This window comes from Chrysemys picta, chromosome 9 (genome assembly GCF_011386835.1).
Source record: "Chrysemys picta bellii isolate R12L10 chromosome 9, ASM1138683v2, whole genome shotgun sequence".
Lineage (NCBI taxonomy): Eukaryota > Metazoa > Chordata > Testudines > Emydidae > Chrysemys > Chrysemys picta.
Window position 1 is genome coordinate 100,144,737 of NC_088799.1, and position 17,344 is coordinate 100,162,080.

The window sequence follows — 17,344 nt, forward strand, 5'->3', positions numbered from 1 at the left end:
ACTTGGTCAGGCAGGAGATTCCAAATCAGTCTGAACAAAGTTAAAAAGCAAAAAGACGAGCTTAAAGTGGCCACCTCTTGTCAAGGTAAACACCAAATTCTGAATAAAGACTATGCAATTTGAATCAATATTCTGGATGCCTTTCCCTTTGTCTTATTAAAAATACAGGTTGCTGTCTTTTGAAATGGGTAGAACAGTTTAATGATCTTAAAGGGCCAGAGAGGGAGGCTCAATGCTCTTAATGACTAACCCCTATGGGTATTTTGCTTGACAGATCAGATATTTTAAATTCAGGACCTTGACTGTATTTCTGACCATGATACTAGGAATTAATGTCTTCTGAAAACAGACAACCTTCCGTAACAGATCCTGAAAAGATGCACTTGCACCATTTTGAGACATGAGGCAGCATTTAAGCATACATCCAGTTACTGTTATCACAAGGTGTGTGTGAAGATAAGCCCTTTATTATCTTATACCATAGTGAAGGCTTGCTGCTGGTGGATTTGTCTCATTGTTGGTATTTTTCTAGCAGGGTATAACAGCAAACTTGCATGTTTCAGAGTGGGGAGGCAGATGAGGGAAGACTATTTCTGTTAAGGGGGGAGGAAGGGAACTCTTTGCTTGTAGCCAAGTATAGACTTGCCAGCTGAAATCCATTTTCCTTCACATTCTGCCTGGATGGCCAGATTCCAAAGTATACTTCTATTGCAAGATAAAAGCTTGTGGATACTTAAGATGATCTCTTCTTCAGTCCCTTCTTCAAAAACACAACCATTGTAGATGGGATTGCTTGAAGTTGGTTTGGTTCCTACTTTATAATATTAACCAAATATTTACCAGGTCCTTTGTTGTACAAGCCACCTACTATTGGCATATAATTGGTACTCTCGCTCTCTTTTTTTTAAGCCTACTTGACTGTAGGTGTTGCAGTCGTCTTGGTCCATCTGTTTTGTATTCATGAAAAAAGTGATGTTCTTTTGTCCAAATTTGTTCTTTAAAACTCGATAGTCAACTTACAGCACAGCCATTTATGAATGAAATGTGGGAAGATATTAATTTTGATAAGCGAGGTTTTGGATACGCAGGGGACTTCCTAATGCATTTAATACACGTCCCAGGACACAACCTTACATTGGATAAGCCAATTTTTCCTACAGAGGTTTTGCCAAGTCTAATTGGATTGTACAGAGAATTCTTTCAAACTGAAAATGTTGGGAAGTACACAAATTCAGCAGCTATTTCCATGATCTGTGACTGAGGGGAAAAAAATTTATGGATAGTGTTGCTGTGATATTTGCACTCAGTTCTTACCGGATCAATCACAATGATCTACTGAAACATTACTATTTTTCTGGTTGTACCAGTCAGAGGAACCAACACTTCTTTCTAAAGACTCCTCAGTCAGATTATGCACTTATTAAAAATTAATAAATGGTTTATTTTATATATATACACGTGTTCCAAAAATTCTTTTTATACAGTTAAAATATCAAATTAGTGATCTGGTAACAATACTGTTCAAAATAATCTCTTTTGTATGAACATTAAAATACACGTTTTAAAAGCGTTTCCTTTTAGTGCTTCCAAAGCACAGCGTGTGCCAAGGCCACCTGAAGAATCTCCGTCCTCCTCACAGGATGAAAGAGAACTGAAGTCGGGGACCTGGGAAGCCTCAGGTGCACTTTCATAATGTCTGTAGACAAAACAGAAGAGAGTCTGAGGTAGATTGTTTAGTGACCATCACGTGGTAACAGTCACAGGGCTGTCTTTAGCTTTCATTAACACAGAATAGCAGTTTCTTTACTCTGATTCAATCTACACTGAAACTCAAGTTTATAGGCATGGCTATCAGTTCCTGGGAACAAGACCCTTGTCTCTGTGGTGGCAACATGCAATATTACCACACGGGTGTTTTTGGGAGGTTTTCTGAACACACAGGATCTTTCCAAAGAGTGCAGACAGTGTGCGTGTTTGACAGGCCCCATTTTTAATGCAACCTGCTGCCTACAGAACGGAAATGTCTATAATGACAATGTTCAAATGAGTAAATTCTCATCACCTGCAGGAGGGGCAGCAATGGTTATTTTCTTCAGCCTGTTGAGCGAATCGCACCCTCCACAGGAAAAAAGCCACACCTTTCATAGCAAATCCTTAAGGTTACAGCCCAGCTTCTGCCGACAGAGGTTCTTAAAGTTAAAGCTCCACTGCTTCTTCTCAGACTCTGACAGTAAAATCACTTGACTGCCAAGATGGTGAGGGCATCAGCCACGTCTTCCTTCATTCTTCTGTGGCACAGCAAACTCATCCCTGATCCGTGTGCGTCTTGCCGGTACACTGTTATCTACTGTTGACATGATTAACTCTGTTGGGTAGACTGCTGAACTCTATTTCCTCTAGTATTCTCTCTAAGTGTTGTATTAAGACCCGTTTTTTAAACCTAAGAAAGAGAGGGGGAGTAATTTAATGTTGGTTTAGCTCATATTAATTTTTTCCTTCCAAAATAAAGTGACTTTCATATTAGTCACCCATTCAACATACAAATCACATTTCCAGAGCTTCTCTACATCTTCAGTCAGAAATCTATTGTATATTTCTGACTTCGTTATAGTACTTTAAATTAGAGATGGGCCCAAACTCAAACCCTGTCTCTTCAAGGACCCATTTCTACATTTTAAAAATCTACAACACTACAGAGCTATGGTAAATCAAGACAATCTGTCAATATTTCTTATGGAGTTACTTATTTGCTAATAACAAAGTTCATTAAATGACCAATATTTTGGAATAGAAAAAACAAGATAATATTATTGGAAAAGTTTTGATTTTACTGCCATGTTTAAGATTGCAATAAAAAAAATTAATCTGGGTTTTATATTCCTTTGCAGTCTCTATACAAACCTTGCTGCTTCCTTGATAGCAAATTCAATGAAATATTTCTGAATTTCCATAGGTCCTTGCACTTCCTCAAGAAGAGCGAAGATTTTTTCGTAATCTAAAATAATCCAAATAGTTGTGTCAGTCAAGAGTGCAGATTTAAGAAAAGAATCTTTCAAATGTGGCTTCAATAAAGATCATCATCCAAGGGAAGAAATGAAGCTCATAATTTTGCACTTCTGCTATGTCTGAAAATATATGCAAGGCTAAAGACAGAACACTATTTTGTGTGCAGAAAGCGGCTGATAGCAAGAATTTAAAAGCTACTGAAGTACTGGTTGACTTCAAGTGCTGCACCTGGGAGGCTGAATTCTATTAAAGGTCACTGGAAAACGTAGGATTCTGCAGTAAAACTAGCCTGTTCTCACTTTATCCACCACAAACTGTGCACATATGCCAAACTGTCAGTGAGCCTCAACTCTACGCTGGGCAGGCCATCTCTGGGAGCATATTTAAGACTCTACTTGTGCAGGCAAGTTAAGATTCTTCCTTCAGAAGCTTCTCCATTTATGAAGCATTTGCCACTTAACCAAAATTTATGAAAACTATTTTAGCCATTGCACGAAGATCACATGGCAGAACTGTGTAGCAGTTAGATTAGAACAGAAGTGAAACCAAAGGCAGTGCTCTCATCTTCCCTACTATTTAGCCATATTACAAAGCTACACATGTTGGCATGATTAACAGATCCAGGACTAGAACAGCAGAGGAATGACACGTTGGGACCAGGGTGCATTGGCAGAGTCACAAGTAAACAGATTTCTACCAACCTGACCCAGGATTGGTTTAAGCCATTGCTACTGGTCTTTTCACTTTCATGAGTACTTCGTCAACTCGAAAAGCAAGCAGCTTTGGCAGAAGATTCATCATAGATTAATATATGGTTTTAAATGTAAGGTCCCCCCATTTACCATATGCAAATTTGATAACAATAGGATTAGACTGGCATCCTCTACCAAACAGGAAGCAAAGAAAACCCTCACTCAGCTACTCAGGTGCAATTTATTTTATATGTTAAAGATGAACTGAAATGCTTTTAAAAACAAAAGGTTGCTTACGGTCTTACATCATTAACAGAATAAGTGTGTGTAACTTTTTATGTTACAGAAACCTCAATTTGCATAAGTGACAAAAAGACCCATTGAAAAATCCTCAGTTTGAGGAATTAGGAAGCAAACAAATTACCAGAACCCAAAAATACTGCATTAAAAAGAGTCCTCTGTTATTTTAAATTACTGTATTATATCATAATTCACAATATATTAGTACAAGGTTCTGTAGTATAATTTGGAGAAGTAATTAATTCTTAGTCAACTACAGCAGCATGCTGCTATTCAATCTTTGAGAAGTGGGAAGAGTATGAGTGTGTGCGAATCATAAGATATGCTGATCAGTGAAGTTCTACTGTTAACTTAAGTGTTTTTACCTCCAAGACGTGAGCTCTGGAGCTGTTTTTGTCCTGCAAGGATGGCATAACCACAATCATCAAAAGCAGAGGATAGAGTTGCTTTTCCTCACAGGATTTTGATGTTGGGGATATCACTAAATTTTTTTTGGAAGCAGAACTGTGAACTCAGGTCCTAGTAGATTTGTAAGACTCAAATCACCTCTTTTTAAGGCTATCCATGTTCTCCATTAATGATCTTAAAGTCTTTTCATGTTTAATTAAAAAAAAAGCATTTCATTTCACCATCAACTGTAAGGTTCCAATTATGGAACATTCCAAAACATGTGCTAGTTACATATGTCTTCCCCTTTGGGACAGAAGATTGAAGGATATGGGACGTATTGCAGCAAAAGTGCATCATGCATACACAAGTGTAGCACAGCACAGCACAACAAAATATCAGACTTCATATGTTCAAATAACCCAACAGTCCATTTTTCTTGAAGCATGTCTTAGATGTGAAATTATATAGTTTCAAAAACGTTATTAGTGCTAGATAAAATAGTATGCTTTAAAGGTGCTGCACCTTAAGTGTTCTGCTCCCATCAACGTCCAACAATGTTAGAAAGTGTTTTCTCCACCACTACCACCCTTACACCCCAATTCATTTATTCAACAGTCCAAGAAAACACCCCCAAAAAAACCACCGTATATGCAGCAATTCCAAATCTAAGGGTATAAAATTGTATGTAATTTAAAGTAATGAATTGTATTTTTTAAGTAGGCCATACCAAGATAGACATTTGATACTTACTTCTTCCAGGCTTGCGAACCTCCTTCATCACTTTTATTTTGATATCAGCATTGTTTCCTTCCAACATAGTAGGTGTTATTTGCAATGAGTTTGGCACAGTCCCAGAAGTTGACTCCACTACCATTTTTTGGTCATCAACAGGCATGCTGTAATTTAGAGGTCCTCTAACAAGTGCATTGGTAGCAGATTTATGATCCAGTCCATCTTCACTTAAGCAATTGAATTCATCAGGCAAAGAGTCTAAGTCATTCGGTAACAGATCATCATCTACCGTAGCAGCAGGGACTGATGGAACCATTTGTGTAGACAATCCGTCAATTTGTTTGTCCAGTGACTGACAATTTTCGGCCTTCTTCCCTCCATTAGCATCTTGAACTACACTGCTGTTGGCATCTGTAAGTTAAATTATGCATCATAATTAGTCCATAACTCTAGCATTAAAAGCATCTACAGGAGATTCCATTTCTTGTTTTAAATGCTAAGGACCTCTTTGGTCATCTAGTCTTAAACTCCTAGTCTTTTAAAGGACAATGCTGGGACAATGCTGCACTGTGATGGAAATGTCTACATGGCTAGTAAGGGTGAGGAAAACAGGGTGTGAATGTACTGCACACTGGCCAGCTGCGTGGACCCTGAGACTTATACACTAAAAGTTCTGGAGTGAACTTTGATGCAGTCCCGTAAGTAGCTAGGTAGACAAGCCCTAACTCGAAAGCAGTGGTTCCCAAACTGTGGGAAGCAGCCCCCTAGGGAGTTACAGAGGAACTTTATTTTGGGGGGAGAGGGGGTGTGTGCAGCCCTGGCCAGCCCCCACAGGGGGCAGGGAGGGAGCACCACCCAGCTCCATTCTGCCACCAGCTTTGCTCTGGCCCCAGATCCCAGCTCCGTTCCCAGCTGCGGCTGGAGGCACAGGGAGGGGGTGGAAACATGTAGACGGGGTGGTAAAAAGCTTGGGGACCACTGCTCTGAAGTGATGGAATTTCCAGCACTCCCCTTGGGAGATTATTCTACCATCTTACTCATCTCATGGGTTCATAGATTCCAAGGCCAGAAGGCCTTGTGATCATCTAGTCCAGGGGCTCTCAACAAATTTTTTGGTGGCCTCAGAATGTGGCCACCAACTCTTGCTGGTGACCGCTATGACAATTTTTCCTAAAATACTTAATTAACTTTGGGAAAAACAAATAAATATGCACATATACATATCCCAATCATAGTAATTTATTTATGTAGGGTTTTTTTTTTTTGCAGACTCGATAATAAAAATAATGAACAGTTGTCTATTCTTTACTAGACCTAAACTGAATAGAAACAAGTAAGGTGCCTTGTATGTTGTCTTTTTTTTGTTATTTCTTTTGCCCGCCCCCCCCCTCCTTTTTTTTTTTTTTTTTTTTTTTTTTTTTTGGACTTCCTAGCTAGTAAGTCTGCTTCCGTGAAAAGTGATATTTGTATGTTTGTTACTATCACTTTTCACAGCAGCCAACTTGTTAGCTAGCTGGGAGGTAGTGAAAAAAGTGATAGTAACAAACATACACATATCACTTTTAACTGCAGACTTACTCAGGCCTGGCAAATCAGAGGACAAATTAAGGCTTGGAAGGGAAGGTGGGGAGGCAGCAGGGGCCAGGGTGATGGGGAACTCACACCAGCTGGCTGCTTCTCTGGTGTTTGTTGCTCCAGAGGCAGGGCCAGCTCTAGGTTTTTTGCTGCCCCAAGCAAAAAAATTTTTTGGCTGCTCCCCACCCCAGGGCTCTCCTTTCCCCCCCCCCCCCCCCCCCAAACTGCACCTCCTGCCGCCCCAGCCCTGGGTCACTGGTAACTCGCTCCCAGGGCGGGTCATTCAGCAGGAATTTTGGATGTGCACAGAACACAGACAGGATTGGTTCCCATATGGTTACAGAACTGCCGTAAAGTGGAACAATTTTCAGCTTGTGTGGCTGGAGGATATCTGGATGCATATTATAAGACTGTCCTACATAAATGAGGAAAAGTTGAGGTGCCTTTATTATTCTTTTGTTCCATTCTTTGTTTCTATGGGGAATGCACTATCACGGTCTTCCTTTTAAACAAATAAAACAAACTTTTTTTTTAAAAAAAGCAATGGCTGTTGAAAATAGCAATTCCAGTCCTAATAACCACTGGGAAGCATTTCTTGCTCAATTTATTCTACTTTTTCTACAGCAATTTACAGTAGATCAGTATATTTGATTTGGGGGAAACGAAGTAACAGTTGCTCAAACTGAGTCTGAGCACTCCTGAATTTTGAGGGTGTTCAAATCTGGAAGGCAGGTGCTAAATTCCCTTTCTGAATATTAGCTCTATCTGGAAAGGAAAAGTCAGTTTCTGCTTCCATGGCTCAGAAGTGGAAATCCTAAGTGCCTGGTACGGTATCTAAAGCTGCCCAGGTCCAGAGCCTCCCCTCCCTTACTTTTCACTTTAAATTCTAGTGGGATCCACATACCTCCCTTGCTAGGCTTCAGATAGAGAGGTGCACCGTCCATTTAGTCCCCCCAATTCCTTCTTTGGGGGAGAGCCCAGGGCTGGGGCGACAGGGGGTGCGGGGGGGAGAAGAGCCCAGGGCTGGGGCGACAGGGGGTGCGGGTGGGGGCCAGAGCTGGGGCAGCAGGGGGTGTGGGCAGAGGAGAGTCCAGGGCTGGGGCAATACAGGGGTGCAGCGGGAGCCCAGGGCGGAGGAAGGGGGGACAGCAAAAAACCTAGAGCTGGCTCTGTTCCTACCATTCACAGCAAGCTGCAGATTTCAGTTCCATACTCCTTCTCCAACCCTTTCCTGTTGCTAGTGGCCAAGGGAATGCTGGGAAATGTAGTTGTTCTTTCCCTACTCCAGGGCTGGCTCTATAGGCAGGGAGCTAACCAAGGAACTACAGCTCCCAGGGCCCCCTGTTTGTTCTCAGCTCCCTTGCTGGATTCTTGCGCCCCTTGCAAATCTGCTGCCCCAAGCAACTGCTTGCTTTGCTGGTGCCTAGAGCCGGCCCTGTCCAGAGGGGGGCAGGGCCCAACCTTCCTGGCAGCCCCAAGGGAAGGCTGCTGCTTTGTGCCACGCCCCCACCCCAATCAGCACTCAGAAGGCTGTGGCCACAGGAAAAGCCCCTGGTGGCCACATGTGAGAAACACTGATCTAGTCTGACCTCCTGTGTAACACAGACAACAGAACTTCCTCAAAATATTTCCCAGAGCTGATCTTTTGGAAAAACATCCAATCTTGATTTAAAAATGGTCAGTGATAGAGAATCCATGATGACCCTTGATAAATGGTTAATTACTCTCACCATTAAAAATGTACATCTTTTTTTCCAGTCTGAATTTGTCTAGCTTCAACTTCCAGCCACTGCTAGACTGAAGTGCCCGTTGTTAAGTATTGAGGTGCCCATTGATACTTACAGACTGAAATCAAGTCATCCCTTAATGGTCTCTTTGTTAAGTGAAATAGACTCAAAGAGCTCAGTCTATCACTATAAGGCAGGTTTTCTAATCCTTTAATCATTCTCATGGCTCTTCTCTGAACCCTCTGCAATTTATCAACATCCTTCTTGAATTGTGGGCACCAGAATTGGAGACAATATTCCAGCAATGGTTGTACCAGTGCCAAATATTGAGATAAAATAATCTCTCTATTCCTTGCTCTCAAGAAGTGCCTCCCCCCCTCCATCAAGACTGTAAGCTCTTTGGGGCAAGGACCATTTTTGGTTCTGTGTTTGTACAGCATCTAGCACAGGCATGGGCAAACTACAGCCTGTGGGCCGTGTCCGGCCCTCGAGCTCCCGCAGAGTCAGGGGCTTGTCCCGCTCCGGTACTCCAGCTGGGGAACGGGGTTGGGGGCTTGCCACGTGGCTTCTGGAAGCAGTGGCATGTCCCCACTCCAGCTCCTATGTGTAGGGGCAGCCAGGTGGTTCTCCGCACGCTGCCCACCACAGTTCCCTTTGGCTGGGAATCGTGGCCAATGGGAGCTGCAGGAGTGGCATCTGCGGACGGGGCAGGGCGCAGAGCTACATGACCGGTGCCGTGCCTCCACATAGGAGCCATAGGCGGGGTATGCCACTGCTTCTGGGAGCTGCGGGGATGGTGCCTGCAGATGAGGCAGCACAGAGAGCTGCCTGGCCACGCCTCCGCATAGGAGCCGGAGGGGGGGACATGCCACTGCTTCAGGTAAGCGCCACCCCGAGCCTGAGCTCCCTGCACGCCCCAGCCCTGATCCCCCTCCCACCCTCTGAACCCCTCGGTCCCAGCCCAGAGCACCCAATTTTATCTCCATAAAAGTATTCTTCCCCTATTTGCTGTTTACACTCTTCTTGGTGATTTGTTCCTCCTTCCCTTTAGGAGTCATTTAGCCAAGCATGCACATATAATTTTAGTCTTTCCTCAAATCAATGCCTCAGAATAAATCTACTCTACTGAGTCATGATCTGCAAGCTAATGCATCACAATAGCACCTTGGGACCATTACAAAGGTATCAAACTTTAAATTGTACTTTCCATCTTCAGATCTTAGATGTCAGGAAAGAAGGAACACCGAATAAACAAATTAGTAGCCATATGATGTCAAAAGAACAAACCGGGCCATTCTGAGGTTCCCCAATCTAAGTATACTTGGTATGTCACCAACATTCACATATTTTAAGGCCAGCAGGGACGATTATAAACTAGTTTGCCCTCCTATAAAACATAGGCCATATAATTTCACCCAATAATTCCTGTATCAAGCTCATAACTTCTGGCTAAACAAGAGCACGTCTTTTAGAAAGACAGCAAGCAGTTTTCTTCTGTCTCAGCATGCTCAATAGAAACGATAAAGCAGGAAGAAAAATATAGTTTTTTATTGGTTTAGTTTTCATCTAAGTTTCCTATCAATTTTGTTTTTTTCCAAATGAAAAAGTTAAACCAAATTTAACTGAAAAAAGTTGTTTGATTTTCCATTAGAAATTTTCCTGCACCAAAATTTGTTTTTGATTAAAAACTATTTTTCATCAAAACTTCTTTAACAAAAAGATTTTGACCAGCTCTAATAATAGCCCACTTGTTTAGACCAACAGAGGAGAAACTAAAATCTTCTCACTGAAATTAATTAAAAACACTTGTAAAAATGATGACATAACCCTTCTCCTCCTTTTACAAACTCCTTTAGGTAGCCAATGGTTTCTTGCACTGGTACTTTCATCTGTAACCCAGGCAGGGTTATGAACTGAGTTCAGCGTACCTTTGTGACCTGGGATGGCTTTGAGGTTAGGATAAGATGGTGATCCCGAAGCAGAGGGTGGTCCTTTCCCGCCAACATGATTAGTTACAACAGGCGGTGACTGTGGTCTTCTCAACAGTGGCGACATACTGCGTCTTCTCTTTAGTGATGCTGGAGTGTTGGGGTCTCCTGGACGCTTAATTTTGTTCTGAGGCCCAGCGACAAATTCATCTGCTTCATCAATCATCATACCCTGAAAAGAGACCAGAAATTTCTATTTGAAACAGAGATTTTTCCACTGATATAACTAGAGTAAGCCTCCTCAACTCAGCTGGCTTTTACTACTCCTTGTAGCTATCCGAAAACACAATGCAGACAGGTCTAATATAAAGGTGCAGTATTTCAAATGCAGAGCAGCTTAGAACGGAAAGCACTTACTACAAAAGCAACACAAGCCTTTGTATCCAATTCTCTCAGACAACGTACTTAGAGAATGAGAATGGTTCTGAAGTTGGAGGAATAACTCCACTCTCCACTGACCTGTCTGAAAACGTTATGGAGCCTGCCCTATCATGTACTGGTGAAAAATAACTATAAATGAAGCAGGAATGTTGCTCCTCCTACCTTCTTATCCTGTTTGAAAGGATTGCCAAATGTATGAAGCCTTTTCGGTTGGTCTGGATCAATCTCGCGAAGGGGAGAAGGCATCATCTTCAGGTATTCCTGGTAATTTCCCATTTGAGCAACAGGAACACTGTGAAGGCAGTCTGCAGTGGAACAGCATAGCGTTACTTAGTCTATTTTAAGACCAAGATGATATAAAGAACATACACATTTTAGATTACTAGCGTTAACCCTTATGTTCTTATGTATTCGTATGTGCCACTATGGGGCTGAAGACTGATATGGAGCACTAGGAGTGATAAGGCTGTCAAAGAGCTAAATTTATTACTTGATTTGGACAGAAGGGATGAAGAGAAATCATTCAACCAACTTTTATCCCAACCTCATCCTTATCAGGCCCCACTGTGAAGTGTCCGTGAGCACGAGCTTTAAGGAGGGCTGCTGTAGGCAAATTGGAAATAGCATGCCCATCCCAGCCTCAGGCACTGTCACCAAAAAACAAAAAGAAAAACAAAATTCTGCCACAGAGCTCTCCCTGAAGCCTGTGTTTAAAATTTAAAGCAAGCATTGAATTCTCCTCCAGGGTAAAAGCTTGAAGTAGCCCCTTTTGAATCCACTCCCCAGCAAGAAGACAGGCATTCTAAACAGCATCCGAGTGACCCAGCACACAATGCAGACAGACACACACGTCTGGAGCACAGCGACTCACTCCAGAATAACCCCAGTGCAGTTGTTCACTGTTAGCAAGAGAAAGGTAGCTATTTACCTTCATCCTGTCCAAGGATAAGCTTGTGTGTTTTCAGCAGATTGGTTCTCATTCTAGTTAGCTGATCTAGAAGACTGCGACGAGGAATATCGTAAGCATTTCTGAATGCCTGTGGCTTCAAATCCTAGTTTTAAACCAAGCATACACATTTCAATTAAGCCAACCATTTTCATCTACAGAGAGAACGTACAATGGAGGATTTTAACGATGTTTAAAAATTATTATGAAGCACGATCTCTACAGGACACATATCAGTACTAGTGCTCTCAGCTCCACTGAACTAACCACCATGCAAACTCCGGAACTACCAGATGTATCTTTCTGCAAAGATACTTTAAAATGATTAGTCTTTGTTCATTTATACTTTCAAACAGATCCACAAAGCATCGGCAGAAAAACATTATCTATTTTTCTATCCATATGTATGCCTAAACTGTGGTATCAGTAACTTCTATGTATAGTAAAAGGAATTAAGAAGCTTTTAAGAACAATTACATTATGTGAGAGACAAGCAGAAGGAGACAATAGTCATGCACACCCACAGTATAATGTTTACCTTGTTTAAGAGTCCGATATGGAAGCCAGCAAATTCTTTAACATTCATTTCAGCCAGTCTCAATGGAGAGTCACCAGTGATCCCTTGCAGCAGCTGCTTAAAATCCCTGCTATGAACCAGGGAGAGGCCACTGGAATGATTTTTCACTTTAATTCCAGTCTCTTGTGGAACTTTCTTACCCACCGAACCTATTATCCGCTCCGACTCAATTTTTGTCTAAAACGAAATTACATGGTGTTAGAGAAACAATCAATAAGTATAAGTATAAAACTCTCAATTACTTTAAGAGGTCAGACCTATAGTTGACTCCCAACTGCTCAAGGAATTGAGAATTACATGTCCAGGGAGAGTCAGTTTCTAGGCAACCATGCTGCACTATGCCAAAACAGAAAATTTCTGCATTTAGCTAGTGCTACGGAATTAGAGGGGTTACAAACACTACTAGTTTTGCTGAAAGTCCAGCAGCAATAAAAACGAAGAAAATCACAGGCATTTTTCTTTAAAGCAAAAATCTGAGTTGAAGTCAGAACACACTGTGATACTAGTATTTAAGATAGCAGGGTTATCCCGCCACAAAAACTATATGGTTTCAGACTTTTGGGGTTGCTTGACAACTTATTTTAAGTAAAGTTCACTGTACAGGGACAACAAGACTGAAAAAATAACGTAAAAATTTGCATGCAATTTGCTTCCTTACTAAAAGTTAGTCAGTAAAGAAAAGCAAATTACTTCGGCTCTTTACACAGAAATTTACAATGTGATTTTATTGGATAATGGGTGATCTTACTTAGGTGCGTACAGTAAGCATTTTTTACTTTTCCCAAGAGTTCAAATGCATCTACTTTCATATTTACAAGAAAACCAACTTGTTCCCCCAAAGAAACTTCCTTTTTTATGATCAGTTCCGTCATAATTCATTAAGAGTTCTTCCCTAATTTTAAAGGGCAAAGCAAGTACACAGAATTTCAGATATTAGCTGCCTTTATTCCAGTATCTATATAATGCACATGTTTTTATCGGTCACCTGTTGTGGATTTCTGTGAACATTACATAGTGTCCTCAAGCCATGCTGATCCTATATATCAAATACATAAGAATTTGTACAAACACTCATCAAAAAGCCACCAGATGCATTTACATCTAGTGAAGGTTCAATCATATCATAAGCCTGCTTGAAACTATTCATTTTTTGAGGTGGAGGGGTTTTTGTTACATTTAAAACTGCATTACTTCCCCAACGCTGACCATAGGTTTTTAAATGACCTGTTTCTAAATAATCTGATACTATTAGAATAATACCAAAAGATGTTGAGTAACAGCTCACTCTATTGGAACATGGGAAGACAAAGGGAAGGGGACTGGGGAGCAAGACATCACAGGGAAAGTGTGTTCTCCATGCTGAACTTTCAAGAAAGAACTGAAGGTACAGATTTGCTTTGCTTAGTGTTCTGTGTCACCCCCACCCATCTGATGGGAAGATAAGGGAGCTGAATGGGGAGAAGCCAGATGACCCTGCCTCATGTAAAACTCTTCTTTTAATATCAACTTTCAGGCAAGAGCGCTATTCTGTATGGCCAAACTTTAAATATTTTAGTAATGCACATCCAGAATAGACACTTATTGCCTCAGTCTCCAGTGGAGGCACAGTTTAAAGTGGCTAAGAACAAGCAACTTATTTTAGCCATCGTGAATATTAGCAGTAGAAATACCAAGTCTACTTGGCAACCGTCTTTAGAGTAGAAATCAAACAGATGCTTTAAAAGGTAGCTGGAAAAAAACAAAACAAAACACTCTCCTTCCCATCCCACTCTACTACTTATAGAAGCCACAGTGATTGGCTCCAAAATGGTTTAGGGGTTCATCCATATAGCTATAGAGAAAGTATGATACAACAGTGGAAAACCCCATAGAGATTAATTTATTTATAATCTGAACACAACTAAATAATAATCAATGCACTTCTAATCGCAAAGGTGGTATCAATACTACCTGTTGGCTGAGTTTTTTAAGGTAAGAGATAACACTGTAACTAAGTCCACAATCTAAATTATCTGATATCAGATTTGGAGCTCCCATCATCCTTAGGGCTTTCTTTAATGGCTATAAGGAAAACAAAATACACAACAGTAAGAGAATAAATCTTAAAAAAAAAAAAAAAAAGTTTTAAAAAATAAGTTATAGGAAATTAGGGCACGTGGTTTAGTGCTCTAGCTTTTCGCTTTTGGAAACTAGCGTTTAAGTCTATTCAAGTAACATGTGTCATGAGTTTGGTGGTCTAGCTAGCTTGCAGTGGGCTTTATGCCACTATACCAGCACACCATGCAATATGGCATCACTGGCAATTTTCACTCAAAGGCTCAGTACTAGACTAGCCGGGATGATGCAAGTCCACATAGAGGTGCATTGCCCAAGCTACGTACAAAAGCTTATGTTGTGCCCACCCTCATCTGTCTGGTCAGGCCAGTTCTGTTGATATCACTTTCCCGAGGACTAGGAATTCACACACATTAATAACCGTAAACAATAATCTGCACACTCTTTAATTACAATGGTAAAGTCTAAAATTCACTTTTGACAAAGCAAATTCAATCTAAAGTACACTTTCAGATTCTAATACTAAATTGTGCCAGATTTAAAATTAATCTTAAAATGTTTACTGTTGCTAGTAGCACAGAACATGCTTGGGAATTAAAAAAAAAGTACTATTCTTGACACACACATAAAACAAACACAAAAGGTTTACTAACTAAAAGTTCATAGTTAGTGTTCAAAATTTAGGAAAAACGGAACCTAAGATTCTAGTTATCAGCCACCAATATTTCTACACATAAAATATGAAAAAATACATACCAATACATAGTAAGGAGGCATTGTTTTTAAGTAGCTGTCAAAAGCCTGTCGCCACTTCAGATTTGGCTTAAATTTGTGAACCTTAAACAAGTCATCTGCAACAGAGAAAACAAGATTTGATTACATAGCCCCAACACTAACTTTTGACCAACACTGCAATAAGTCAGTTTTCCTGGGGGGGTTTTCCAGGGGGCTTCCCCACAACAATTGCCCTTAATCTTAGATTGAAAGGGTTTGCACCCTCCATAGTAGCTACAGTTTTGACACCGGAAACCATGCCGGATATTATTACAGCAGCCTTACAGTGGAGGTTGCCTATATGATCTCACAAGCAAACTAAACAGGGCCGTTTAAATACTGCACACAACTATCAACTGGAGGAAGGGAGAGAATATATGTATCACAGCAGCTTTATCTTCCTCGGACCATTTATCAGAATTCCTCAATAAAAGTAAGGATTTCCCCATAACAGATCAAACCAATCCACATGAACCTTGGCTGTTTCTCATATTTCGAGAAGCTTTCAGGCATCTGAGCTATACTAAAGGTTCAATCTTGACTTGTGATAAACTGAAAGATATGGACTCGTGGCTGCGTATCGGAGCAGGAGAAAGCCCTATGACATATTTATTTGCTGTACTGCTGGACAGCTTGTAGTTTGTAATCATATCTCCAAACATTTGCTATTGAAAGGTATGTAGAGTTCAAAATTCTTGTGCTGTTCTGGATTAGTCTATATGCTGCATTATCAACTTGTGATTTCATAATCTCTGCTCATCAGGTCTGCAGAACGCTGGCAGAAAGGAAGCTAGAGAGTTTGGAGGAGATGGGGAAACAGACATCCAGTAGGAGGTTGGGCAGGGCTACAGGGGACAGGGACACGTACAGAAGGAGGTTGTAAGAAGAAAAGACATGGCAGGGAAAGGGTTTTCTCCTTGATGAGCTTTCAGGAAGATCTAGCTGAAGAGGCAGATTTTACTTGCTCAGTGCGCTGCATAAATGGAAGATGTTTCACATATTTTCTATCTTCTCACATTCAAACCCATCTTAACCACAGGTATTTTCCAATCTAAATGAATTCTGTATCAAACAAAAAAAAATACCCCACTACAGCTGCTCCAATTATTCTACTTTCTGGCCTGAAGCAATTGGGGTGTGTTGCCGAGGAGTTAAGGTTCCCTTTTAATCTGAGCACATTTCATAATTGGCAGTATTATCTAATTAGAGCTGTGAGAACTTCCTATGCTTGGATATCTGAGGTTTATTGCAAATACAAAACAATCCTTGTGTGTTATATTGTGAAGAAGTCTGTTAATGTTTACATGTACTTAATTATTTCATAGTGATAGTCTGATGTTTCAAATAAACTTAACCATATCGTTCATTTATATGAACTCAATGTCCTGGTAGTATGCACGCTATGAAAACAAGTGATTCTTTCAGGAGTTGCTATATATTTTATTGCACACAGACACAGACAGCTAAATCAATGAAGAGACAAAAAACTGAAAAGCGTTTAGTGTCGTGACATCAAAGTTGTAGTGTGAAACATCGGCCACAATAAGCCAATGAAATATTTTATTACTGCGTTAGTTCCTTCCTATAAAGGAGGATATTTAAGAATATAAAGTACATGTAGCTTGATGGTGTAACCATTCATAAATAGTAGGATTAATATTTACAATATGCATTGGCCCAACTAGTTAAGAGTACCCATACTAGAGCATGTTGCAATCTGAGAATTTTGATGTTTGGATACCCGAGTTTCAAAATGCTGTTTCAACCAGATTGTGTGAAATGTAAACAGAGCTTTGACACAGACATTTAAGAGTTGCTGCAGAACCTTCATTCTGTTTACACTCAGGGCCTCACCGATAGGGTTGCCAACAACAGTGCAGAATAGACAGCCACTGTAACAATTCCTACCCTCCAAATAAGAAAGAAAATGGCTACAAGTTTCAGGCAGGATTTAAGAGTTGGTCTCTATCCCTCCTGTCCCCTCATTATTTCAAGGAAGGACAGGGCAGGGCAAATGAGTTACAAGAGAAAGTTCCAACATCGGGGATAAATTAATTGTTTTGGCCTTTATCTTAGACCAATTTAAGGAAAGAAGAGTTCCAATATAATCCGTTTGTTCATAATTGTGATAAGGGGAGGAGTAAGCTCTGGGCTGCTAAAAACTCATGACAATTTTGCAACACCGATGTGAAATTATCTGA

At 40.7% G+C, this 17,344-nt stretch overlaps 1 protein-coding gene across 12 annotated transcripts in view; it reads right to left on the minus strand.

Annotated features, from left to right (window-relative positions):
- Positions 1–1,412: 1,412 nt before the first annotated feature.
- LOC101939744 (integrator complex subunit 6-like) overlaps positions 1,413–17,344 on the minus strand; it is a 54,728-nt gene continuing 38,796 nt past the window's right edge. For 3 of the 12 annotated variants that reach the window (XR_006174673.2, XR_256349.5, XR_010590305.1), the window contains 11 exons: positions 15,126–15,220; positions 14,265–14,375; positions 13,300–13,350; positions 12,276–12,491; positions 11,720–11,843; positions 10,954–11,096; positions 10,351–10,582; positions 5,139–5,531; positions 2,902–2,995; positions 2,063–2,440; positions 1,413–1,696 (listed from right to left, as the gene is read on the minus strand). Coding sequence is in view for 3 of the 12 variants with exons in the window: in XM_005301060.5 (XP_005301117.1) it covers positions 2,341–2,440; positions 2,902–2,995; positions 5,139–5,531; positions 10,351–10,582; positions 10,954–11,096; positions 11,720–11,843; positions 12,276–12,491; positions 13,300–13,350; positions 14,265–14,375; positions 15,126–15,220 (1,559 nt within the window). In the remaining 9 variants the exon portion in view is untranslated. Of the gene's footprint in view, positions 2,441–2,901; positions 2,996–5,138; positions 5,532–10,350; positions 10,583–10,953; positions 11,097–11,719; positions 11,844–12,275; positions 12,492–13,299; positions 13,351–14,264; positions 14,376–15,125; positions 15,221–17,344 lie in introns of all 12 variants that reach the window. The other 9 variants (XR_006174674.2, XR_006174671.2, XR_010590307.1 and 6 more) reach the window with 6 other exon arrangements.